This window comes from Rhamphochromis longiceps, linkage group LG11, assembly GCF_057381845.1.
Source record: "Rhamphochromis longiceps isolate RC_006_pf linkage group LG11, R_longiceps_female_GT1.1, whole genome shotgun sequence".
NCBI lineage: Eukaryota > Metazoa > Chordata > Actinopteri > Cichliformes > Cichlidae > Rhamphochromis > Rhamphochromis longiceps.
Genome location: NC_140567.1, coordinates 26,435,233 through 26,461,377, shown reverse-complemented (window position 1 = coordinate 26,461,377; position 26,145 = coordinate 26,435,233). Strand labels below are relative to the sequence as shown.

General features: G+C 41.4%; 1 protein-coding gene across 5 annotated transcripts in view; it reads right to left on the bottom strand.

The window, feature by feature from the left end:
• The window catches only part of grik5 (glutamate receptor, ionotropic, kainate 5), a 94,486-nt gene that overhangs the window by 13,369 nt on the left and 54,972 nt on the right, over positions 1-26,145 (bottom strand). For 3 of the 5 annotated variants that reach the window (XM_085423353.1, XM_085423355.1, XM_085423354.1), the window contains exons 4-15: positions 25,316-25,413; positions 24,837-25,002; positions 17,943-18,121; positions 17,146-17,199; positions 16,203-16,361; positions 15,654-15,806; positions 12,307-12,411; positions 9,604-9,711; positions 5,493-5,696; positions 4,525-4,638; positions 3,854-3,963; positions 3,429-3,602 (exon numbers count right to left, since the gene is read on the bottom strand). In XM_085423353.1, the coding sequence (XP_085279479.1) occupies positions 3,429-3,602; positions 3,854-3,963; positions 4,525-4,638; positions 5,493-5,696; positions 9,604-9,711; positions 12,307-12,411; positions 15,654-15,806; positions 16,203-16,361; positions 17,146-17,199; positions 17,943-18,121; positions 24,837-25,002; positions 25,316-25,413 (1,624 nt within the window). Of the gene's footprint in view, positions 1-3,428; positions 3,603-3,853; positions 3,964-4,524; positions 4,639-5,492; positions 5,697-9,603; positions 9,712-12,306; positions 12,412-15,653; positions 15,807-16,202; positions 16,362-17,145; positions 17,200-17,942; positions 18,122-23,315; positions 23,754-24,836; positions 25,003-25,250; positions 25,414-26,145 lie in introns of those variants that run through there. The other 2 variants (XM_085423358.1, XM_085423357.1) reach the window with 2 other exon arrangements.

Here is a 26,145-nt window from a genome sequence, read left to right as displayed (position 1 = left end):
TGATTATCTGGTGATTATAAAGTATTAACATGTGTTTTTACTTTATAAAAATGGTTAGTAATGGATAAAATACTGATTTATTTTGCCTCACAGGAACCTTACTAAGGCATAATTTATTAGTTTAAACAACTCAACACCCCAAAGTCACATCAAGCATCAGACTCCTTGAAGCACAGGCTGAGGAGGAGGAGTGGCAGCAATCTGTCACTCTAGGTTATCAATCAACTAAAAATTAATTCAAAAGCTTTACTCCTAACCTTGCACACCTTAATTGGAAAATACAAGAAAACTGTTTTATTTGTAGTCATCCATCGTCCACTTGGCCCTCTTTATAGCATTCAGTTCTCATTTCTGTTAAAATAATTATAATGGGTGATCATTCATGTAGATGCTGAAAATGACAGCCTCAACATTGAATTTAATTTATTATTAGATTCAATTTTCTTCTCTCAAAATGTAAATGAGCTCACTCACTGTTTTAATCACACTCTGGCTTTTGTCCTGACTTATAGCATAGAAACTGAACATTGAGCAGTATCCCCTGAAAACCCTCCTTTTGTTTTAATAACACTTAATAACACTTAGTGCGTTAAATAATAATGGACTACAGAGCACTGGAAAACAAATTCAGTGCACTGCATGTCTTTTGGAAAGTGCTGTAACAAAATATAAAGAAGTGCTTTCTTCTTTGTTATCTTCTTTAATGCTTTGTAACAACACAATGCAGAACAGCTACCCAAAATTTACTCCCAGAGCTTAATTATCTTGTTAATATCCTCACTGTGTATGGCCCTGATTACTGTGGCTCCTCTGTAAAGAAACCAACAAATCAGAGATGCTTGACTCCCTGCTATAACCCACAAACATACGCTTTAAAACAGATAACTCAGCTAAAGAGCTCACTAATCTAGAAATTCTTCACTTTGCATGGAAACACAGTTTGTTGCTCTATAAAAAGCCCTCTGTAAAGCTATTTGTCACAGATTGAGTAAAACAGGAAAATTCCAACCCTTCTTTTAAGCACTGTAGCCAATACTATGGATATTTATTTAGACTTTTTCTCTTGTAACAATCCTTCTAAACGAACTTCAGTCATTTCGTCCTTTAAACCATCAACATCTCTGTCAGTCTTCATTCTTACAAGACTTTCAAAGAGGTCTTACCATTAATTAAAGCTACAATTCTAAATATGATTAATTTAGCTCTATCAATAGGCTACGTACTACAGTAATAGTAATTAAACCTCTACTTAAAAGCCACCACTTGATCCACCTGTCTTAGATAATTATAGAACAATCTTCAACGTTCCTCTTTTCAAAATCCTTGAAAGAATAGTTGTAAAACAGTTAACTGATCATCTGCAGAGGAATGGTTTATTTGAAGAGTTTCAGTCAAGATTCAGAATTCATCACAGCACAGAAACAGCATTAGTGAAAGTTACAAATGATATTCTTATAACAGTGGACTCATCTCTGTGCTCGTCAGTGCAGCATTTTATACTGTTGACCACAAACTTTTATTACAGAGATCTGAGCCCACCTTTGCTATTATATACTCTTAGACATTGCTATTAGAAGATATAGCATATATTTACATTGCTATTTAGATTAAGTCAGATAATACAAATCAAGTAGTTAAACTATAGGCATGTCTTAAAGACACAAAGGCGTGAATGATCTCCTAATTCCTGCATCTAAATTGCACTTAGCCCAAAAAATATTAGAAACATGTCTAACCAGATACTCAGGATGGCATTATCTTGGCTTCCAGTAACACTCATTTTTGACCATTTCTTTCCTTCAGGGCACATATTAAACAAACATGTAGGTCTTATCTGTTCATCTCTAAAATTAAAATATCCTGGCTAAGTGATGCTGAAGAATTATTCATCATTGTCATGTTTCTCAAGAAGTTCTCTAAAAATCCCCAGTTAATGCAAACCCCTTCAGTATGAGCACTAAGAGAGATCCGAAAAAAGTTTATAATTCTCCAATATCACCTTCTGTTCACTGGCTCCCTATTTAATTCAGAATTTAATTTAAAATCTCCCATCATAAAAGGCCCCATTATATCTTCCTGGTTTTTAAAAGTAGAATGGGAGGCAAACCCTTCAGCTTTCAGGCCTCTCCTCTTTGGGACCAGTTCCCAGTTTGGATTCAGGAGACAGACACCCTCTCTAATTTGAAGATTAGACTTAAAATTTGCCTTTTGGCTAAAGGTTATAGTTAAGGCTGGATCAGGGCGCCCTGATCCATCCCTTGGTTATGGTGCAATAGGGTCAGACTGCTGCAGGACTTTCTGTGATGCACTGAGTATTTCGTCTCCATTTTCCATTTCTTTTCACTTCCCGTGTGTATTCAGCAATTCAAATTTGGTTTGCAATCTCTCCTAGTCTGTGTTTTTTCCTGTCTCCCTGTGTTCTCTTTCCCCTCAACCCCGAGCCATCGCGGCAGCCTTCCTGAGCCCAACTCTGCTAAAGGTTCCCTTCCCAATATCACAAAGTTCATGCTCACAGGGAGTCATTTGATTACTATGATCTTCTCCAAAGTACTGTATGGATTTTAACTTACAGTATAAAACCCCTTGAGATGTCTGATGTAGCGATTTGGTGATATACAAATTAACTTTAAATGATTTAAATATTGAACTTTACTAATATTGTATTATTTTCCTATTATCTTCACTGCTTCTACTGTTCAGTAGTTACTGTTTTGTGGTGGGGGTTTGTGTTTAGCAAAAACCCATGCAAGCATCAGCTATTCTGCTCGCTTAGTCTCTGTGGGTAACAACCCATTTTTATGCAGCCTTCTGGTGCAGCCAGTGTTCTAGGTTTTGGTGCTTGTCAGTGTTTTATAAATCAGATACGTTTTAAAAAGCTAAATCATCATCATAGCTATGATTGCTAATGGTTTCTAGATCGAATGATGGGAAAGGTAAATCCTGTTTTGTTCTCCACACAAACTACTGACCTATGCGCAACCAAATCCTATTCAAATATAATTGATAGCTTGCATTTGGCAACATGTAAAATGTATTAGAACATCATACAGTACCTTTTACACAATTTCTCAAAAGTCTGATAAAAAAGGCCAAAATCCCCTCAAGAATACTCTTTGAATGCTGCTTTGAATAATAATCTGTGCCTGTGTTATAAAAAGAGAAAATCAATAAAGTAGCTGACTCCTTCTTCCTCACTCACTTCCACATCCAGCCGCGTCTTAAATTTATATTGTAGAAACTTTTCCCTTCAGCGGAGGAATCTGTAATCAGCCTACTAATGTCAACTCAGTATAAACAGCTTTCTAAACAGTGAAGGACAAACTTACGAGTGAAGAGACAATGAATGCAAGACATATTTCTGAGTAGGCGTGGACTTTATACTGGTTGACAAACACAAACAAATGCATTGTAATCATATTATAACTTACCACACTCCACTAACACATCTGGTGGATAAAGCTCTGGGCATTATTTCTGATCCCTGCTGCATGAAGCCTCCAACAGGGAACCACAAGCTGTTTCCCAGAGTGTACTGGTTTTCCAGCATGTCTCTGCGCTCACGAAGACATGGGTGAGGATTGTACCACTCGTAGGGGCTTAACCTGATGCGAAAAATAAAGGTAAAGTAAGGTGACCTCGAGGACAAGCTGCAACACAGTAATGTACCTCTGTCACATCACTCAAGTCATCTCCAATCAGTCACTCGACCTTTGTCAAAACTGTCTGCGGTAGGTTGCATAAGGTAAGAAATTTCAATATGTGACAGGTGACTTGTGTTCAACAAGATAAAAAATGATGGAGCTCTGATGTGAACTGCAGACAATCAGTACAGTGTGTGATGTAATGCACTGACCTTGCAGCCAGGAACAGCACACAGCTGACAGCCAGGTAGGCGAGCAACATGAAGAGCCAGACGGCTGGAGAGAAGGGATCGAGAAAGGAGAAATAACCGGGCTTCCGACCCTGGTGCATAGAAGAGAAGAAAGAAAAGTAGAAAGCTGTAGAAGCAGAGACAGATGGTGACTAATGGACATACAGGAAGCTACAATCTGTTAGAAAACAAGGTCTCAATGTCTCAGTTGTCAGGGAGAGTCCCCTTTGCACCACAGGAGGGCAGTGTCCTTCACTGCACTTTGATACTAAAGTCTGCAGTGCTAATGCTACAATCCATAAACACTCTGTTTCACAATGCCTGGTGCTGAAGCATACTTGGCTTAGATCCAAAGCCTCATTAGCAATGTAAAGCTGTTGCCCAGTTACAGCACACTGACTTATTGAGCAATATGAATTATACCTATAAATTTCAGTGTGGACTTAGTGGATGCAGCCTGCAGGATACTGCAGACATACAATCATCAGCTTCGAAGATAAGATTCCTTAAGCTTCATTTTAACAAGTGCAAGTTGTCGTTCTCTGTATGACCCAGTTGGCAATAAAGCAGTGAAGGTAAAAGAAATAAAATCCAGCACAAGATCTGTAGCGAGTATCAGCCAGTGTGTGCACAGGCCTAGATAACACCCTCACCAGTTGAACTCTGTACAAGATGCTGATCCCCAGGGTCATGAACGGCTTAGAAAAGTCGATAACTTTCTCTCTTTCTGATGTGATGGTGAAACCTGCCACGGCCAGGTCTGCTTTCTGGAAGATTTGTGAAGATAGATTTGTGGAAAGAGAGCGAGAGAGAGAGAAAGTGAATGAGAGGCAAGAAAAAAACAACAACAAATGGTCAGGTAGGAGTGCAAAATAGACGGACTAATGTAGCACTCTTCTTGTTCAAAATGTTTATTTGAATGATGAAAAATTAAAAGTTTGACTATGCACTTGAAAATACATTTGCAGAAACATACAGAAGTGCACTCTGCCTCACACCCATTACCCACCATAAAAATGAGGCTAATTGCGAGTAAGCACTGGGTGACTGGTCTTTCCACCTGTATAAAACCTTGCAGGTCTCTGGTTGCACTGCCTCCTCTCCATCTCTTCCATTAAAAGCTAATTGATGAACATGGACCGCTAATTAGAGCTGAGTGATCAGGCAGTGGGGAGGGCAGGGAGAGAGGAAGCGTGGAGAGCTGGGGGAGCACCAGTGTGGCATGCCCCACATGGGGACCACAGCCTGGTAATTGAAGTATACCGTATGGTAATTAAGCAGAGAGGGGCTCTCATTAGCCTGCCTCAACCAGAGTGTCTATCAGAGGCACACTAGGCCTGGACAGAAAGAAATGGGGAGGGGGGGGGGGGGGGGGGGGGGGGGTGTTACAGAGAGGAAAGATGGTGCAGACGATTTTTAGGCTATGTTACCACTCTCTTTTGGGGAATTATCAAGTCAGCTTTTGTCCTAGATAAGAGTCTTACTCCCCTCATTATACGCCTCCTTTTGTAGGGAAACTGCTTAGAATATTAGTGCATGTTTCTGTGTTTCTGGAGTGTGCATGTGCATGTGTCTGTGTTTGTGTGTGTGTAACACTTGGAGAGGGAGTGAGAGTACTCACCCTGTTGATTAGCTCTCCAACCATGCCAGTCCAAGAGCCGTTGGGCTCTGGGGCCCCATACAGGCCATCATCCACCAGCTTGATCTTGAAGGAGAATTTCAAGATGTCTGCCAGTTCCCTCAGCATGTCAACACAGAAGCCCTCATACTGGTCATTTCCCTGGAAGTCTTGGTAGTTGTCTTTACGCATCACATATGGGTTCTCCTGAACATGAGGGACACATGACGAGGTCTCAGTCCAAAACTATAAATATCTGCTTGATCAGAGATTATTTGCTAGATTAAAGCAATGGCTTGAAAGTTTGGGGGAATATGCTTATTTGCTCTCTGGCATGAAGACACACAAGAAAGGAAAAAAGTTAGAGTGTTAAGTCAGGATCACTACAGCCAAAGGGAGATTTATATTTCTATCTGCAGGATTTTATGTTTGATGACATAGCTCTGTTGTGGGCCATCCTTCATACACATATGTGGAACGTCAGAGGCCCGCAGAACAGCAGCAAGAACCTCAGCACAAAACAAAGCAGGCATCAAAGAAGAAAGATACAGCGCTGATTATGTCAGATATAGCATGAAAGAAAGAGAGGATTTGCTGAGGATTGGTCTGCAGGCTATAGTAGCTTCAATGGCGTGCCCTGAATGAAATAGCCAATTGGATGTGTAGGAGGGTGTCAGGTGAACAGTAGAGCCAATGAGGGCCAGCACTGAGATCAGCTGATCTGCCTGGATCAGAGCTGAGTTCACTAAAATAAAAGACAGCTAAGCAAAAGGCCGGAAACACGATGAAACTCGCAATGAGTTTCACCTACAACTCATTCAAAGTTCACTTATATTGAGGTTTATGCAGAAAGATGACCACTGACAACATAATGTTAACTTATCTGCTATTTTGGTGTGACAATAATGGTGACAATGAAGGATCAAGTGAGTAAGCCCACAGTCACTTGGGCCTAGACCATATGGCAACCACCAGATGAGGGAAAATGAGTATTCCCTGATTCTCTTTGGCTCTCGGAGGAGGCGGACGCATCTTTCCCCCTCTCCCTCTCTTATCTTCCCAGCTGCTGCTTCTATGTGTTTGTCTAATCTCGTCTAACTCTAACCCTCAAAGAGTTTCCCAGTCTTGTTCTCTAAAACCTAAAGAATTATGGATTTGATCAACTGGTCCCGTAACGGAATTGACACCCTGCTGGGCTTGGAAGAGCCCGATTGTCCTGCGGAGACATTTGCTGCCGGATACTCGATGGTCGGTTGCGTCGTGTGTCTGGCGACACTCTCGATGGAGGACAATGAACGACATCTACCAATTTGGAACCACAATAACAGAGTTCGGGCTGATTGAAGCTGGCTTGGACCTGCTTGGTCTTGCTTATCAAAGAACAGGAAGCGGCTACAGCTGTTCAAAATCCCATAAGGCTGGCCGACATGATAGACGATTGGCAGGGGTGTGAGTACTCAGACTGAGTTTTGAACGCAATATGGATAAGATCTTGGAGAAGAACAACGGGAATTGAGATAATTGGTGACCAGTAACGGACATTAGACCAACTGTAAAAATTGGATGCAGTTGTTCGCACTAAACTCAAACATCCACCATCTCCACTCATGCAGCCCCCCTGGCGCCAGCTGAAGGCCTGCCAAGGTTGAAGCTGACTGGAACAACAAATTCTTCCCATGATAAAAGGATTGTTGTCAGAACTCTTTGTACCTCCTTCAAGGCCACCTGGGTCCACTGGACACTGTTGACCTTGCTTAGCCGGACGTGGTGACACTTCCTCTCAGCTGAACACGGACAAAACATGTACACTGATACTGATACACCCTCACTATCACCCTCCCTCCCCCGAATCCAACGCCTCCTCCCATGCTTACCCCCCATCCGATGTGGACACCGGATCAGCTGGAGGCGCAATAGAAGATTGCAGCGGTCCCAGATCAGCTGTACACACTGGAATACTCTTCCATGTTGCTTGTCTGTGTTTTATTGTGTTATGGTGTGTTGATACCTGTGGATTCCTGTATTACACATTTCGAGGTTTTTTTTCCCTTGCTACCTAGCCTGACCTGTCTCCCCAATGTGATGTTTGTGTATTGTATGTACGGTCGGCAAGGTCTGTCATCTCGGTTGTGGGCAACTGCAACTGACAAATAAAGGCTATCTCATCATCTCATCTCATGTCATTTTCAAGTGGTTGCTAGAAGTTGCCAAATCACCAAACCCAGCTCTGGGGGGAAAAACAACTTGCATTCTGCTGCAGTTGTAGTTCGCATGGAAGTGACGGACGTCCTACAAACACAGTACAGCTACTCTCCAAGCTGTAGTGAAACTGAAAAGTGGATGCAAGCTGGAAATGGAGTAAAAGTTGTGCCCTTTGAAACACGCTAACTGCAGTGCTGAGGCAAAACTTATTACTTTGAAGGCAAGCCATCTCTATTTCTGGTTTGTGTCAGGCTTTATCAAGCTGTACTACCGCTTGGTGAGTACAGTACTAGCAAGTATGTGAAAAGCTACAGGCATCCATGGCAACCTGTTAAGAAACAAAGTAATCACTAGAAAGTTTTTGGTGCACCATCTTCTTTGCAACCAATTTCATCCAGCAAAAGCCAGAAACCTACAGGAACTACAGTACAGGCAACCAGTCTGGTAATACAGGTTTCCCTAGCAACCAGTAGTTTTCTCACATCCAGTATGGTGGCGTAATGTGTCCATGATGTCATGTGAGAAACCTCAATACTTATGCTATGCTATTCTGCGCTAACTGGCTTTATATTTACTCCACAGTCACGTATGGTATTGTGTTCTTCGCAACAAGCCAAATAACCATTTTTCCAGCGACATGGGAATGCCAGCACTTTTCTATTAGGGAATCACAGACAATTTTGTAAAAGCCTGAATTTGTGTCTTCAAAGATAACTCTGGCAGTCATTTCAAATTAAAGGCACTTAAAAGAGAAGACATTTAACATTGTAATCATTTTACTTATCAAAAGGTGCATTAATTAGTTTTTCCTAACTGAAAAGGCTAGAAAGCTTTTTTTAAAGAACAATACACAGATGCATCTTGGGAATTTTAGAGTTGTTGTTCTTGGAGCTTGCCCAGTGCTAAAAGTCAAGATATCGCAGCTTGAGCAGAATCAATTTAGACCATTTTTATCTCCCTCTTGTGAGTCCCCTACAGTTATGGAAGTCCAATACTAAATTGGTTTAAAAGACATAAATTGGATTGTGGAAGATAGCTACAGACATAGGTAAGGGTAGAAAAAAACCATTCAGTAACCACTGTCTAGCCACGAAATGGATCGACGCAGAAAAACCAGGGTATGAAGGGAAGGCAGGCGGTGTTCTTGCAGATCTGAGCAGTGCGCCAAATGTATTGACATAAAAAAAAAACAACAACAATTGTTTCATAAAGCTTGCATCATGTGTCTAAACCAGCCCAAACCCTCTAACACACAAACAACAGTGAATTTGTCTACATCTTGGGAGAATACAGCAAAATGGCTTTTTCTTTACTGCTAAACATCTTCATATCTGACACAACCCAAGAACAAGATGTTTTCTTTCCCTTTCCTTTCCTTTTTTTGTTCTTTCTTGTTTTGTCCTAAAGCTCGAGCTGCTTCAGATGTTTTCCATGTTTATTTTTAATTTCCCCCATAAACGGCGTAATGTTCGCTGTTATGAAATTTGGCTTCAACAGTTACGCATCATCAACAATCAACAGACTGATTTAGAAAAGGCTAATTAGCTAACACAGTGTGCTATCACAGGATGTTAACAGTATTTTAGGATTCAGTGAATTTGAATCTATCTTTCTGGGTGTTTCTTTCACATCTCTACACCAACCTGTAGATATCAATCATATGTCCAAACCCTACAAGGAGACAGCTTATTGGGTTTGGACATAATCAGTAGACCAGGACTGTAGCAGTCTGGTTTTTAGTTACACATCTCCCTCGGTGATCTGTCAGTTTCTATGACAGTTACAGCGGCGACAGCAAAATTATCAGAAACAGACCACAACACAGCACGAGCTCCGGAACAGCCTGGGAAGCAGCAAAAAAACAACTCTGATCTCACTAATGTGGAGCGTCAGAGAGCAGCCGTGACCTTACCAGTATGGTGGTGACAATGAGGGTCTTGTTTGCCAGCGTCTCTGAGACATTAATATCCAGACTGGTGGAGTTCATTGCCAGGGTGTTGTTTGAGTACCAGATACCGATCTAACATGAAGAAGAAGCGTGACAAAAAATAAGCTGTTATTGTTAGATAAATAATATACAGCAGCTGTTTTATTGTTAAAAACACCTTTTGCACGTTTCATGTTTTGGGACTTGGGCTCCGCACTGTTAGATTCTGCATATGCATAACGAGTTAATTGTTCCCCACGGAGCCGTATATGTACTCGCAGTACTATGCACCACTTTGGGAAAAAAAGCTCCTGTTTATAAGCAGAGCAATGAGCTGGGACAAGATGGCAAAGGCGGTAATGAAAGGCATTCATGATCAGAAGTTCCACTGTAATTTTTTTTTTTCCCTTACGCACACCTTTTTTAAATTGCATAAATACTGTTCCCATATTTCCATTTTATGGAGACTGTAAAGTCACTTAGGTACATAAGTGTGTGATTATGACCTAACCAATCCGCTGGGTGGAAAAGCAGCTCGCAGAGGCATTTCTTCAGGAGATATTACTGTACATCTTTCAATAGGTCAAAGAAGAGGTAATGACTCCACAGACAGAATCACAGCTTTCCTGTGACACTCTTTATCCTGCCCTGACATTTAAGAGGAGTTTTTTTATCTGTGATCCACCGCTGCCTGCCTGGAGTGTGGGTGCCGCTGTGCAGAGAGAGGGGAGGAGCAGAGTTAAAATGTTCATTACCTCGAGTTAACACTCAACTAAGTAAAAGTCTACCTCTAAGTATATGTAGCAGGTGGCATTTTGTGTTAACATGGAAAACAGCTGGCCAAGTGCAGAGCCCAGGAAGACATTAAGAGGAGGTGAAAAAGAAGTGTTTCTTCCAGCCAATGAACTGCAGCGTAATTCCCCCTCAGTCGGAGGCTGCAGTGGTGTGTATACTTCATTTAGTGAATGCAGGTGGAATGCACTTAGATTTCCACCTGCCCTCACCTTTCCTTCTAGCTTACTCATGTGGACTGCATTGTCACAATAATGTACCAAAATGCTCCTGAACACCTCATTTGCTGCTGGGCCTGCCAACAGTTTGGTAGCATTGTCCAACTAGCCTAAACTAATCTGCTGTGGCCTGTGCTTGACTAGTTCAAGAGATCAAACTCGAAGCATGAGACTTTAAAAAGTTATTTTTATTATTATTACAAATTCAGCAATTAAAAAAAACACTATTGCTCAATTATATTCATTGTCAAGTAAACACAGTGTTTTTCCTGCTACACATTGCTGTGTATCATCCACAATACTCAGTGTTTGCTTTCCAATAACTATATCTACATACTGCCAGTCAAATAAAGTTAAAGCAGGGGCACATTAAATATATGTTTTCACTTTTAGCATTAATTAGTTTGTTCCCATATTCTGGCTTTAAATGCTGATTAGAGTGTGCTGCTAAATGGTGCCTTCACTTGTTCCTGTGATTTAGAGCCACCGTGCCGCCCCTTTGAGCGTGTCTCTGTTCGAGAGGACGGTTGTAGTTTGGTGCACACTGCTTGTCAGTGAATTCTAGTCTCTTTGAAGTTTTGTAATCTGTTGCTGCACCCTGGAGACCGTGCCAATGGTGAACCTGTTTTCTCTGCTCATTGATATTCCTTCTACCACAGTTAAGGCTGCACTTTGTTTAGAAAAACTATTCTGTACTCTTGGTTTGTTTAGAGTAGGAAAGGGAGCACAGAATTCATTTTTTCTTCATTTTAACAAGACAAGTTAGGTAGGTTTTGACACTTCTGTTAAGAGTGTGCTTTTTGTTTTAATTGTTTTAATTGAGTGTCCCCCGAGTTCTCCACATGAGCTGTGCTTTATTTGCATTTCACTGTGAAAACTTAGCTCATTAAAATTGCTAACTTCGGTTCTACTCCTGTCCAACATGGCCGTACTGTGAAGGTACATTTCTGTTGAAAGGGAATGGGAGATGATATTGATTCATGGCCCAGCCTTTAATGTACTCAAACCTATCTGATTGTTAGACTACACCTACACCTCTGATCCATTTCTGTGAAAAAAGATGAGCACAAGATTTTCAAGGAACCATCATTGATCACATTAGTGTAGCTTACTGCAAGCTACAATCCAGCTCAGAGTTCAATTAAGGACAGAGTCCAAATCAAATACGGATTAAAACTAAGCCTAAAGCAAATCCAGTTCTATACGAGACAAAAACAAACACCGGAGCAGAGCTGCACACCTGTCTGCTGTGCACTGAGCTTAAGGCAAATATCAAACACAGATTTTTGCAAACCAATGTCAAGCTATTGTTTGTAAACATAAAAAGAAAATAAATGTGTCGTTTATGACACAGAGGTTTTATATTTTTAGATCAGAAAACAAATAATCGAGCAAATCTTTAGGAAAATAGCTCCCGTGCTTTAACACTCCACATTTGTAATCAGTGAAATGTAGATTTAATTCAAACTGAAACCACTGTTCAAACATGAGCCGCATCTCAGATAAAACGTATATCACAGAGTAAAGATATGGTTGCTATCAGTGGAGTTTGTGATGAAGCTGACCTCGTGTTAAACGCCGCTGCAGGCTTTCTGAAATGAGACAAGTGACCTGTAACTAACCCAGAACCTGAGGGCAATGTGACCTGGCTGCTGCATGATAGCAGGTGACTTCTGACCTCTTTGTGGCCTCCTCTGTGTTTCTCCAGGATCCGCAGGGTGTAGTTGGTCCTCTGACCTTTGCTGTTAAACTCCACTCGCCCTGTCAAACCATCGTACTCCACCTGGCAGGTAGACAGAGAGTGAGGTGAGGAAGTATGACAGAAGCATGAAGGAGAGAAGGAAAGGTAAGAAAAACAGAGAGTGGAGAACACAGAAAACATGAAAAGATGTGGAGAAATAAACTAAGCCAGCATTCTGCATAAAGCAAACATACTTCTTCTCACTAGCGGTCATGGTTAGACAGAAAGTATCACCAGTGATCAGGAGGAAAGAGAGGGAAAAAGACTAAGACAGGCAGAGAAAGCATCTGAGGCTGGACTAGACAAGGATGATCAGTTTTGGATCAACTAGGAGAAACTGACTGACGAGAGGCTCAGGCAGAGCAGCAGAGAGGGTCAAAAGCTCTCTAATAAGACTCAGACCTGCAGCTCACAGCTCAGCTCCCTCTCTTCAAAAGCCAGGTGCTGGCACAGTAAGCGAGAACTATGATGAATGGCGCAGCGCTGAAGATGGAGCACACCATGATGTTGACTAACAAAGACAGATGTCGGGCCGGTGGGGCGGGGGCAGTGAGAGATGAGACTCGAGCTGCCTTGACAACAGGTCGTCGATGAGAGAAACAGACGACCAGAGATGGGAGATGACAAAGAACAACAAAACACAGAGGTTACATGCAACATGAGATGAGGATGATACACATTTCAGCTGTACTCTTCTCATTTATCAATATTTCAGTTAAAAGAAAACTAAACAAAATGACGAGTCATGAATAATTATGAGTCTTTTCTGAACACATGCTGCTAATGCAATCCCTTCTCAAGTGGTAGCATCTTTGCTTTTCTCTGCTTTTAATCACTATGAAGAGGAGAAGCCATCATTTTTATCTGTCTGTTTCTTTTGTGTGTCTTTATGGTAAAATGTGATCTTGACGGTGTAGAAACTGCTGTGGCGTGTCTTTATACTACACCTATGTTTGGAGATTGAATAAGTCTATTTATTGGATTTTTCATTCAGTTTTTTAATATGCTACAAAGTACCAAGTTTTTGTAGCGAGTTTTTGGAGAATTTTGTAATTGTGGGTCTTTACACAAACACAGAGGCTTTTAAATCAAACATTCAATACGTGACTAAAGTGCAGACTTTCAGCTTTAATTCAAGGAGTTTAAATAAGTATTACATTAACATTTTCAGAGGTCCAAAGGTAACTGGATGCTTGACAAGCAGTTTTCATTGCCAGATGAGCCGTGTTCCTTTGACAAGTTAAGCAGATAAAAGTGGAGGTTGATTGTAGTTTTTATCCGTTTTCTTGAACTCTCAGTATGAGGTCCAACGAGATGCCAATGCAAGTCAGAGAGGTGATCTGAAAAAGCATCTTTCTTTGGCCATAATTTACATCTAATGTGTGTATGGAAGTGTGTTTGTATTAATGAATGCAAGACCGAGTGTTTGACTACGTGTCTGTATGCTACAACATTCATATTTATCTTTAATTCATGGTTTTTATTCGAACTGTGAAACACTTTGCAATGGTAAAAAGTGCTATAAAATAGCTATTATTGTCATTATTGTTTTTATTACTATCATCATTATTAATAATAGGCCTGAAAGACAGATAAAGTAGATGAGCATATTTTTTCCTTGGTTAAGAAAAGCAACTTCACAACATCAAACCAATCAAGACAACTCTTGAGGAAATAGCCGTGTCATTATCAAAGACAGAATCAAGAGAGACCTTTGTGAGGGTCTACAACAAGCTGCAAACTACTGGTTACACTCAAGAACAACAAGGCAAGATTGGAGAGAAAACATCTGAAAGAGTTTGGTTTGAAAACCATTCTACAGACTGATGAAACATGAAGAACTTGTTTCATCAGTATTGAAGAGAGAAACAGCTCATCATCTGAAGCATACGACATGAGCATGCATGGCTGCCATGGGAACCACATTATTGGTGTTTATCGATAATGTTACTGCAGATAGAAGTAGCAGGATGAATTCTGAAGTGTACAGGGCTACGCTCTCTGCTCAGATTCAGCCTAATGCTGCAAAACTGATTGAACGGTCCTTCACTGCGCAAATGGATAATGACCCGAAGCAAACTGCAAAAGCATCCCAAGAGTTTCCAAGGCAAAGAAATAGGATATTTGTGAGTAGCCAAGTCTCCAAATCTCGTGATCACAGGTCATCAGAGCAGTGTTTCAGTCACTGAAGGTAAAACCAAGTGCAGGGAGCCCCACAAACAAGCAGCAAGTGTAGGTGGCTCCAGATAAACCATGGCAGAGCATCCCGGGAGGGGAAACACAGCATTTGGTGATGTCCATGGGTTCCAGATATCTGGGAGTCAAAGGATTTTCAGCCATGTATTAAAAGCAATTCTCAAATTTGAAATTGTGTTATTTGATCCAATTATTTTTAAGCCTCTGAACAAGGGGAACTGTGTTTGACAGTGTCTGTAATTCCTAAACAATTAATGTGACATTTGTGTTAAGCCCTGTGAATTAAAGCTTAAAGTCTATACTTCAATCACATTTTAATTGTTTGAATTAAAATCCACTGTGGCGGTGTACAAAGACACAATCACAAGAATTGTGTTATTGTCCAAATACTTATCAAACTAACTGTTTGTTGTTGTTTTTCCCCTGGGAGTCTGTTTTTCTCTGTGTGTGTTCTCCAAATGTAGTCTTGGAGAACTCAGCTCTAGCAGAAAACATCATAAAGGAGGTTTTGAATAATTTGTCCAACACTGTAACCTAGTTACAGGCACAAAATGTGACAGGTGTGTGTCTGAGATCAAAATCCACATCGTGAGCAGCGAGTGGGGTGGATCATTAACGCGCTGATGGGAGCGGCAGATGGTCACAAAATGATATTTCGTTTTTGCTAACCAACATTCCCAAACATTAAGAGTCAGTTTAATTTCACATAAGGAAAATCCTCAATTTTTTATGGCTGGAAACAGCTCATATTTAGTCTTTCCAATAATTAACTGGCTATAAAAATTATGGTAGGTTTATTTCCATCGACTCAGTACTCCAAGTGCGGTAACTGTTTCAAGCTCTAATTGAAGATGTCACCTGAGGCTTTGTAGAATAGCAATTTTAAAACAGTATTTTCTGTGTTTTCTCAAGTTTAACCTACTCTAAAAATAAATGCTAATTGCAGCAACACTAATCTTACTAGCGTTAATAAATAGGAGTCGCAGTTTACTCAAGGATGTTAAGAAAAGCGTGAATGTAAAAAGAAGATTAAACTGATGTTACATCTTGTTTCCTGCTTTGGACATATAGTAAATATGGAGCTTTACCATGCGCAGATAGTTCATAAGACTGGTCCCGTGTTGCCAGATCTGAGGTGAGGTGCAGCTGAGTGGCTTCACTCCAATTTCCTGACTGCGGTTCAGTTCCCTCACTGCCCCCACTACCACGTGCACAGCGTCAAACATCAACGCTGAAGAAAGCTGTGGAAGGTGGAGAGGGGAGGCGGGGGAAAAGTGAGATGGATAGAAACAAGAAGAGAGAAAGAGAAAAAAAGAGTTAACGGGAATTAGAGGTGCAGAGAGGATTGAAAGATTAACAAGGAATGGGGGGGGGGGGGGGGGGGGGGGGAGAAGGCAGGAAAATAAGAAGAGGAGGGAAAAGATGTAGAGGTTCGAGTAAACCAATGGGTAGGAAACAAAGATGGATACATCAATACCCATTAAATACAAGCAAAAGACTAGCTGGAGTCGTTTAAGTGCTCCATGAATCAGTGTGAGGAATAAAGTAGCTTAATGTTGTGTGGCATATAAACAAAGCATTAAAAATTAGCTCTAATAGCGTGCACGCATGAGTACTCATGGGCTCGAGATACTGACCGCAGGGCCGGGGTACGTTAGGTCACAGCCCTCCCTCCAAGACAGATTGAGGCTCCTGATGAACTCCAAATAGAAGGGATGGGTGGTGTTAAACATGGAGAAGCCGACAATGTTGGACTGCTCATCGACTATGTCATCCAGTCTCAGCAGGGGGAAGTCCTACAGAGGAAGAGGAGGAGGAGGAGTGGGGAGGGTGTTTGCAGGAAAAAGAGAAAATTGAGGTGTGTGACAGGGTGATGTTGACAGGCTATCAAATCTTAGCACAGAAGAAAAATACTGTGCAATAGAAGAGGGTGGTAAAGAAAAAAAGAGGCTACGGGGAGTGACAGCATCTAATCTCTGATGGAGAGCTAGAAGAAAGGCGGAGACTGAGATACAAGGAAAATAGAGGTTAATGGAACAGAGTTTTCTTTTTTTTTTTCAAAGTAATATGCATACAAGTACATCTAAAAGCACAGGACCACATCCCGCACAGAGGGCAGAGAGAGGAAAGTGAAAAAATAAAAATCAGACGCGCAACATAAAATGGTACATTTATTCAAATGCTTGAAAAGGAGGGGAGCATATCAAGGAGAAGGATGAAAACACCGCAAGCTTCGGGAAGGTGGCGGGTGGCAGAAGAAAAAGGGCACATCACATCTGTCATCACCTCCACCCCAGACCCCCACTTTATTTTCTCTTTTCCTCCCACCATCCTCCTCTGCACATCCACATCTTCATACAGTAATTCGTTTTTCAAATGTCTCCCTCTTCTTTCTTCTTCGCCTCTCTCTTTTTTCCCTCACCTCTCTGTACTTCCACCTATTGAGTACTTTCTTCCTGTTAACACCTTTGCTGGCTCATAAAGGGACAGAAAGAGGAGGAAAAGCAGGAGAGAGGAAGGAGGAAAAATGAAGGAAGAGAGGACAGAAGAAGGGAAGGGGAACAATTTGCGTACTCTTACCATTGTGGTGAGGATGTACTTATAAAATGCTGATGTCATCCCAAGCTCTGACGCCTGCGAGACAAAAAGAGAGAGGGAGAGGAAATAAGATCAAACAAGTGGAGAATGCGGAAACGGTAGAATAATGGAGGATATGGACGGATTGATAAAGGCAAAGAGGGGGCAAAGGAGGAGAGCTACTGGACAGGCAGAGAGGAAAGGAAGCAGTCGGGGTACAAAAGGGGAGAGGGTGTGAGGGAGAAAAGTGGGGAGGGGGTGGAGAGAGCATACGTTAATCACAGTTTTACATCATCAGGCTAACACTAGGACATTTCGCTGAGGGCGGGCAGCGGCTCAAATATACCCAGTAAAAACATCCCATACACATTCAAGCCATGACTCACTGTGCTGGCTATCGCCGTTACAAGCCGTACCATGAATCAGAACAAGCTTGGGTAACATCTGCACCACATCCCAGCAAAAGATGTTCTTTTGTCAAATACTTTCATAAGAATGTAAGTGATCGTTGCTGGCAGACACGCATAAATATTGTTCCCTATGCAGCTCTGGAGGGCAGAGAAGGTAAAAATAGATGTTAATTCAGTAACAACAACAAATGTGTAGCCTGTGGAGCTCCGAGCGAGTTGTTTTATTATTTTACAGATGGTGAGCTCCGCATGCCCTTCATGTGGGTACATAAAAGAGAGATATACGCGAACCCCCTTGAGACATACTGCTTGCACTGTATGCAAGAGTAGCTTCGACTCCTGAAAATGTGTAGGTGGCTCTGGGGAACGTATTGACGTTTGCGAACTCACCTTCTTGAGGATGAGATAGGAGACGGAAGCGTTGGCGTCAATGATGATCGTGGCCACTTTGTCGTCACGGATCTCCTTCAGCAGAGGCGTAGGGTCCAGGTTGTCATCTAGCATCCTGACTGACAGGGTCTCCCGGGAGATGAGAAAGCGGCGAACCAGTTCCTCCAATCTCAGCAGGCCTGAGGGAGAACAAAAACAGGGACGAGGCGCGCATCAGTGTCTGTATCAGTAGATACGACTCGTGTTTTTCAAAACGTAACCAATGCAGGACATTTGAAAATCTGATTTATCCTGGAATGGTCATATATTAGTGTCTCGTTGCAAAGCATGATTGATGGGTTGTCTAAATCCCCAGGAAATGAAATATCATTTAATATGAAGTCTGCCGCGTGTTCCCATTAACCATATCTCTCACTAGGACTTATTTTTTTTATCTATTGTAATTCCGACAAAAAAGATTTTTCTTATCAGCTCTGCCTTGTTTGTTTGTTTCCCTCTTAGTTAACAACCTACTTGACATACGGCATTTTACAGAAATATGGAGAAGAATTATGCGGAAAACAAGTGATTTGTTTTCGATGCTGATAAGTGCCACCGTGCTCTCGCGACACCTCAACTGTGACTCAAAGGTTGCATTTATTTTCCAATAAATCTATGACTCCAGATGAATCTGTTAGCTCAGGGTACGTCTGTTTACACCCAGGGATGTTCGGGACAATTGTTATGCAGAGGTTATTCCATCAATCCGGACGTGCATAAAAGATGCAGATATGCATTTTAACAAGTTATGGGGATTTGTGTTATTTTTCACCTCTATCTTCACTACATGTAGTTAGATTTTATATTTACGGTGTTGTGAAAAAAAATCTTGAATCAGCCCTCGTTTCTTTATGCTTTGCTTCCAAGGAGATAGACTATCTTGTAATCTGCTAACATGGTTTTCTTCAATAATTCTCCTGAAAGTCCTTTGAAGTTTTTCTTTGGACATTGGCTGCTTTGTCACTCGTTTTCAGTCTAGTCCTTGTATCTGGGAGCTTTCACATGAATGTTTTTTGTTACTTAACACACACCTATGAACCATTCAAACCATTCAAAAGACTTCTAACTCATGTCCAGATTAACAGACTCAACTTTTTGGGATTAGCAAAAAATAATCTTAAATTGTATCTTTAGGCACTTTGTTGGCAGCCTGACACAACAGCATAGAAAATCGTTCCCATTTGTCAGATAAACCTATGAAACATGGCAAAGATAACATAGTTTGACAGGCATAAAATTGTATTTTTGTACCAACAGGTTGATTCTTAATGTCAGCATGGTGTGCAGTGTGTCCTCAAGAAAGATAAAGGAAGTGGAGGACTAAAAAAACATCTCAAGCTGATGAACAGTACCAGAGAGTCATATTGTTAAGAAATTTAAAAAAAAAAATCCATCAAAGATCTGAACCAAGACCTGAGAGATGAAGCTGATCCATCCACTGTTCACTGAAGCCTCGTCAGAAATGCCGTCAGTGGACGGGTGGCTGTCAAGAAGCCATACTTAAAAAGGTTAAACAAGGCTGAGGTACAACAAATTACTCAGGAATGGACTGAATATCAGTGATAACAGGTCTTGTGGAGTGATTAATCCAAATTTGAATTTTTACCCATACCCAGACAGAAAAACACACAATGGCACGCTATCAGTCATCGACTGGCCTCCCCAGAGCCCACACCTCAACATTACTGAAGCAGTGTGAGATCAGCTTGGAAGAGAGAAGAATAAAAGGTAGCCAACATCCAAAGAAGAACTTTGCATGTCCTCCAAGAAGCCTGGAGAATTATTCCTGAAGACTACTGAAAGAAATCATAAGCTTGAAAGTGGTCACACTAAATATTAACTTTAAGCTCTCTAGAATTGCACAAACTCAATTTTGCCTCATAGACTTTACATTATCATGTACTTGCAAAGATATATGTGCAACATACATATGCATATACTCCTGAGAACAGAGGGAAAACAAACCTTCCCATTGAACTTTTAGGTGACTTAGGGGTAGGGTAGCTCAATAAGGTCAAAAGATACAACCCAAAGAGGACATAAATGAATAGGCTGGTTCTCGGGATGTATATGAGCAACATATGAATACATATGTTTGAGCAAATCTCTGCACCTATTTCCCATTTTCCTAGCAACATTAAGTAATGAGGGGTGACTCAAGACTTCTGCACAGTACTGTATGTTTTCCTCGATAATATTTTAACAAAACTGATAAATATTGATAAAGACCATAAATGGATTGATGCATTTAAATGCATCATACTACTGCAACCAGAAAAGAAATGCAGTTATCTGTATATAAATCTATATCGAAAGGATGCAAAACCGAAAGCCATTTGTGCAGTCTATGTTTCTGCAGCAGGAGGACATAACATAACTCATATACACACACACACACACACACACACACACACACACACACACACACACACACACACACACACACAACTTGGTTCTTGTGAGTCTGCCTCAATAGAAATTTATTTCTGTTCAAAGCCCTAATATTCCCAGACAGGTTTTAGGTATCCTCCAAAATTGATGGACGCCATCAACCAATCAACATGACAAATTTCCGAACATTTTATTAATAGAATAATAAATTCAGAAGGTCGTGCAGCCTCAGCAGAGTTATGTGCTCTTTGAGTGCTTTGTAATGCACTTTGCCTGTGTTGTCTCATCCTTCAGTTAATGCTTTTCGGATCTCTGCGTAATGTACACTATGCACTTTGAGTACAACAGCATGTGCTCGAAAAATGGAAAATCTTACACTCCAATAGCAAAACTGGACCTGCAATAATCATGAAAACCTATGGCAAAAAAAATAAAAGAAGATGGGCAGAAAGAGAAGCTGAAAGACTGGAATAAAGTACTTAAAACACTTCAAGCAAATTCCTCTTGAATATGAGTCCAACCAATGTCAAGACTCACTTGACAACATGGGTGGAATAAGCCTTTACTAGAAAGTCAGCTCTGATGCCTCCTAATTGTAATTCCATAGTAAAGAACCCCTAGCTATGTAAATAAATGGTGGGGCAGGCATCTGTGGGACAAAGGGAAGGGAAGAGAAAGGAGCAGAGGAGGGAAGAGGTAGCACACAGAGCCCTTCAGCAGGAGAAAGCCTCTGTAAGCAGTGGGGTAATCACTGAACCAGGCCAAAACTTTAATTAGTTTGAGGAAGGAGGGGGAAGAAGAAAAAAAAATCAATGCACTTTACAGCTTCCTCTACTCCCCTCTCTCACTTTCCCTCGTTCACATATTCTCTCGCGCAGAGAAGCTCTAACCTCTCTATCTCTCCTGTCTTAGCCCTGTGCTCTAGTTACTTCTCTCTGTCTTTATCCATCTTGCTCCAACACTGCCACCGTCTTCTGCTCCTTGTGCTCAGTCTCTCCCTCTCGCTGTCCTTAACCTCATCCATCTCATGAAAACTGCATAATGGAATTAGGCTCAGATAGCAAGTACTGACCCAGGCACAGCGAGAGAAGGATTCATCGGAAATGACCCAAAAATCTCTGACTCATTTAACAGAATATCTGGCTAAAAGACGGATAAATTAGATTAAAGCCATTAGGACGCTGTTGCAAAACTGACCCGATTCTAAATACACGCCTTAATTAGGATCTGCATCTATGGTGGGTGTAAGCAAAATGTGTGACTTTGCGCATTACTTACTTTGCTGCCAAAAAAATAAATAAAAAATAAAAGACAGAATTCACTTTACACTGGTGTAAACATGATGAATAAAACAAGTGGGCTGAGCGGTAAACATTGTCTGATGTTTAACCTCTGCAGCGCCACAGCAGAGCCGCCGCACACAAAAGCACACGCTGACATTCATACAAGTAACCCAAAAGTGTGTGTGTGTGCAGACACACACACACACACACACACAGTCCTGCGCTGCCACACATGTACAGACAAAGTGAACCAAACACTCAGAAAAATGACATCAAACACACACAAACAGTGTCACATACACACCCACACAGTTGTTCAGAGTGTGGAACAAGCCTGTTGAGTGGCAGTTAGCACCTATTCGGCAGCCATGGCAACCAGCTCCACGGCGATAGATAGCGCAGCCAAGTGGGTCAGAGTCTGTGAGTGCGATAACCTTGTAAAGATCACCTTCAAGCCAAATATGTTACACAAAAATGCACTCTTCAGTTCCTCCACCAATAAAAGCTGTGCATTTTGACCCACACGGTAACTATCAGGCGATCTGCCGCCTCTAATTATTATGAGAGAAAAAGCCCGGTAAAAGACAAGGCTCTTATCTACCCATTCAACAGATGATCGAAACTGAAAAAGGTGTCTGATGCCATTTCAAAGCTCTCTTGGTTCAATGAAATGACAAGTCCACAAGGAATTCAGCTTACTTTCAGGAAACCAGGGGACCGCTGGCTAACTGCTGGAAAGATAATGAAAGCATCTCAGTGATTGAATCAATTTTTCATAATGTCAGAGCTTTTTGTTTGTCAAAACTACCCTTTTAACACTGCCGAGGGATGTGTTCAGACTTCAGTGGTCCCACTAATTCTTTATGTAAGTGCCCTTCTGTTCTTGGACGGTTTCGCGTGGCTGGTGTGAGGAGTCAAAAGCTGCAAAACAAATTATACCAACTCGTTTTTGCAGAGAAGTGGACAAAAAGTTTGGTGGAAAAATTAGGATTTGCAGAGAACGTAGGCATATTCTGTCATGTATTTAATAGGGGTGGAATGATTCAATTTATACACTGATCTCTGAGCCACATTTTTGCATCATAGACTGCATATAAAAGAAGGACAAAGACACAGTGATGACAACCATCCCGTTAGTGAAGTCTCGAGTATTTCTGCTGTCACCTGTTTTGGAAGCAGACACGACAAGCAGGGTGTGGATCTCTCGTGCAGTAGTGACTTGTCACTCACAATGTAAGCCCGCCCCAAAGCATTTTCTGAATCACCCTCCTTTGTGACTCTAATGAAGACCATAATTTATAACCTGATCATTGTGCTGTAATAAATGAGATTAGAAACTGGAGAAAGATCTCATTGAATTGTATCAAGTTGGGCTCCCGTTTGCCTTCAGAGCTGCCTTCATTCTTCATGGCACAGATTCAACAAGGTGCTGGAAACATTTCTCAGAGATTTTTATCCATATTAACATCATGACATCACACAGTTGCTGCTGATTTGTCAGCTGCACATCCATGATGTGAATCTCCCGTTCCACTACATGCCAGTAGGTGCTCTATCGGACTGAAGTCTCATGACTGTGGAGGCCATTTGACTGCAGTCATGCTGAAGAAACCAGTTGTTTCCAGTTTTGGTGAGCCCATGCAAAGTTTCCTGTTCTTACCTGATAGGAGTGACATCCAATGTGGTCTTCTGCTGCTGGAGCTTCAATGTTTCATGTCTTTCAGAGATGCTCTTCTGCATACCTTCCTCTCCGTGACCTCTGACATCAACAGGCATCTTCGCCCAGTACTGCTGTTCACTGGATATTTTCTCTTTTTTCAGATCATTCTCTGTAAACGCTGGAGATGACTGTGTAAGAAGACTCAAGTAGATTCTGATGCTCAGTTTGATCTCCAGCAGGACATCTTGACCATCTTTACATGTCTAAATGCACTGAGGTGCTCCCATGTGATTGGCTGAATAGATAATTACACTAACAATCGTTTAACAGGTGTAGTTAATAAAGTGCCTGCTAAGTTTATAGTATACAGCTCATATCCAGGAGGAGGACATTTTATCATGTTTGTATGAGTTATATATTAACAAAACTAACAGACTGAGTTTATGTTCTTATGATCTTTAAACATTTAGGCTTCTACCAGACTGCCACAGAACCTCCACACGGCTAACTAGCACAAACAACATAAGAACAGGACACGTGAGCCTTTTCTCAACCACTATTACCCATCATATATTTACAAACATGCTGTTTATACCAACAAGAAAACAACAGCTTCCTAAACCTTCAGTTTACTATAATGATGAAGCGATTCCTCCTCTTCTCTGCCACAACTGTCACTTATTCCTCCCGAGGTGTCTCTGTCACACAATCCTTCTGTTTTGTCTGCGTTTACATTCTTGCACTGAGCTGCTGCACTTAACTTTTTATGTCTACAGCAACAGGAAGGTTATCAGAAAAAGGGAAAACAGAAAAGCAAGAGACCGCGGGGGTTTCTTTTGTTATTTTTTTTAACCATTACACCTCTACTATTTAAAAAAAAAGTGTTTGTATCACAAAGTGTTTGAATACCACAATACTATTATTAATACTAGTCATCATCCTGCCAAGCGCTTTAATTCCTTAGGCTCTGGTTTGGGGAGTGCATTATAAATCAATAACACACTCTTTCAAAATGAAAATAAATAGGGCAAGTGGCTAAGCCCTGAATCCCCTGTGATGTTAAAGCTCTCTGAGTGCCGGGCAAAGTTAAATCAAATGTCCCCTAAGTTCCTCCAATACTGGAAAGCATTTTAAACAAGAATATTTATTATACTGGTTTGGCCTAACAACCCTCTGAGGTGGATAAGAGACAGTGTGCAAGAGCATGAGTAATAATTGGGAGGGCTGCAGCATGAGCCATGTTCTGAACTCTGACAACAGACAGAACTTCATGACCAGACTGTCAAAAATGAATGTCCAGCAGCGCCAAACAGTCATATCCGCCCAAACAGTGTAACAGTGAATCTGCCAACACTCCCACAGAGCAATTTGCACATACACACAAACATACACATACAGTACGTGAGGTAATCGGGCACGCAGCAACACTGCCGATGCATTTACACCCACCTAAATACAAACACAGCCACGCAGTCACACATAATAAACTGTTTAACTATACAACACGCAGCATGTACTTACACTCAGCCTTGGCGCAGACCAGGCTGGCTGAGGGGTAGCTGAATGAGCGCAAGATGGCTCCAATGGCCAGGCTCAGGTCCTCGTTGCTAGGGTACAGAGTAACAGACGCAAAGCGCAGGTACGGCAGGCGAGGAGTTTCCTCGGGTCCAATTTTTACATGAGGAATCTGATGAGAGGAGAGGAAACTAATAAGAAAGGCAAGAAAACACAGATCTGTGGTGATTAAGGATGATTCATTTGAGTAGCTAGAGGCTGAGAACGGAGATGAGAAAGGTGGGAAGGGCAGAAAACGGAGGGACCTACGCCAAAAAATGCATTTAATAAAAAGAAGTAAGAAAGCAGCACGAAGTAGTGGGTGAAGCTTAATTATATCAGAAGGAACAGAACAAGCAAGTCAACATTCATCAGACCTACATGAGCAGCAATGGTAGCAAACAGGACGGGAAAAGCTATGAGACATGTTTATCTTCCACGCTCACCTCCTTCTCCCCACATATGTGACTGACAGTAGAGCCAGAGGCGGGGCTGGAGGCGGGACCTATCACAGAGACAACGCCTTTGGGTAGAATCTGACACACTGAAAGGGAACAAAACAAAAAAGGAGATAAACAGTGAATAAGCAGACATACACCTTTTCTTCTGGTTTGTTTTGAAGGCAGTGCTGCGTTAGCGTACTGAAGGGGCTGCAGTCAGGGGGAAAAGCGTGGAAATTTAAATGCAACCAAGAACTCAGAGGACGCATTACCGTTTCAGTTTAACCACTCGTTGTATTGTTGCAGCACAATCTGCCTCATTATAATCTTATTTATTTTTGAGGGAAATCCTCCAAGGACTACAACAGGGCAGCCCACAGGATGCCTGCTGCTATTATTCACTTGTTTAGATAGTCATTTTTAACGGCTTTAATGATTTTCAAGACAACTCTAGTGTACCCCTGGAATCAGAACAATACTAACAGACTGGTGGTCGGCTTCGATGAACAAACGCCAGTCTGCATTTTAATCCTGTTTGGAGGAGGACATTAGTGTGGGAGAAACAGCTTTACACATTTGTCTATTACATTAAGTATTCATGAAATTATCTGACGATTAACTCAAAGAGTTCTATGCTCAGGAATGGCTCAAGCAAACACTATTTCTGCAGTACAATCAAGCATACTGCTGGTTTCACTACTTCAAACCCCAACAGATGTCTTCACTATAACTGTGTATTTAGTGTATAATTCACATTCCTTTGACATATTGAATTTCAGTATCCATGTTTACATTTATATTGTCTATTGTGTGTGTGTTTCCTGTTACAGTTTTCT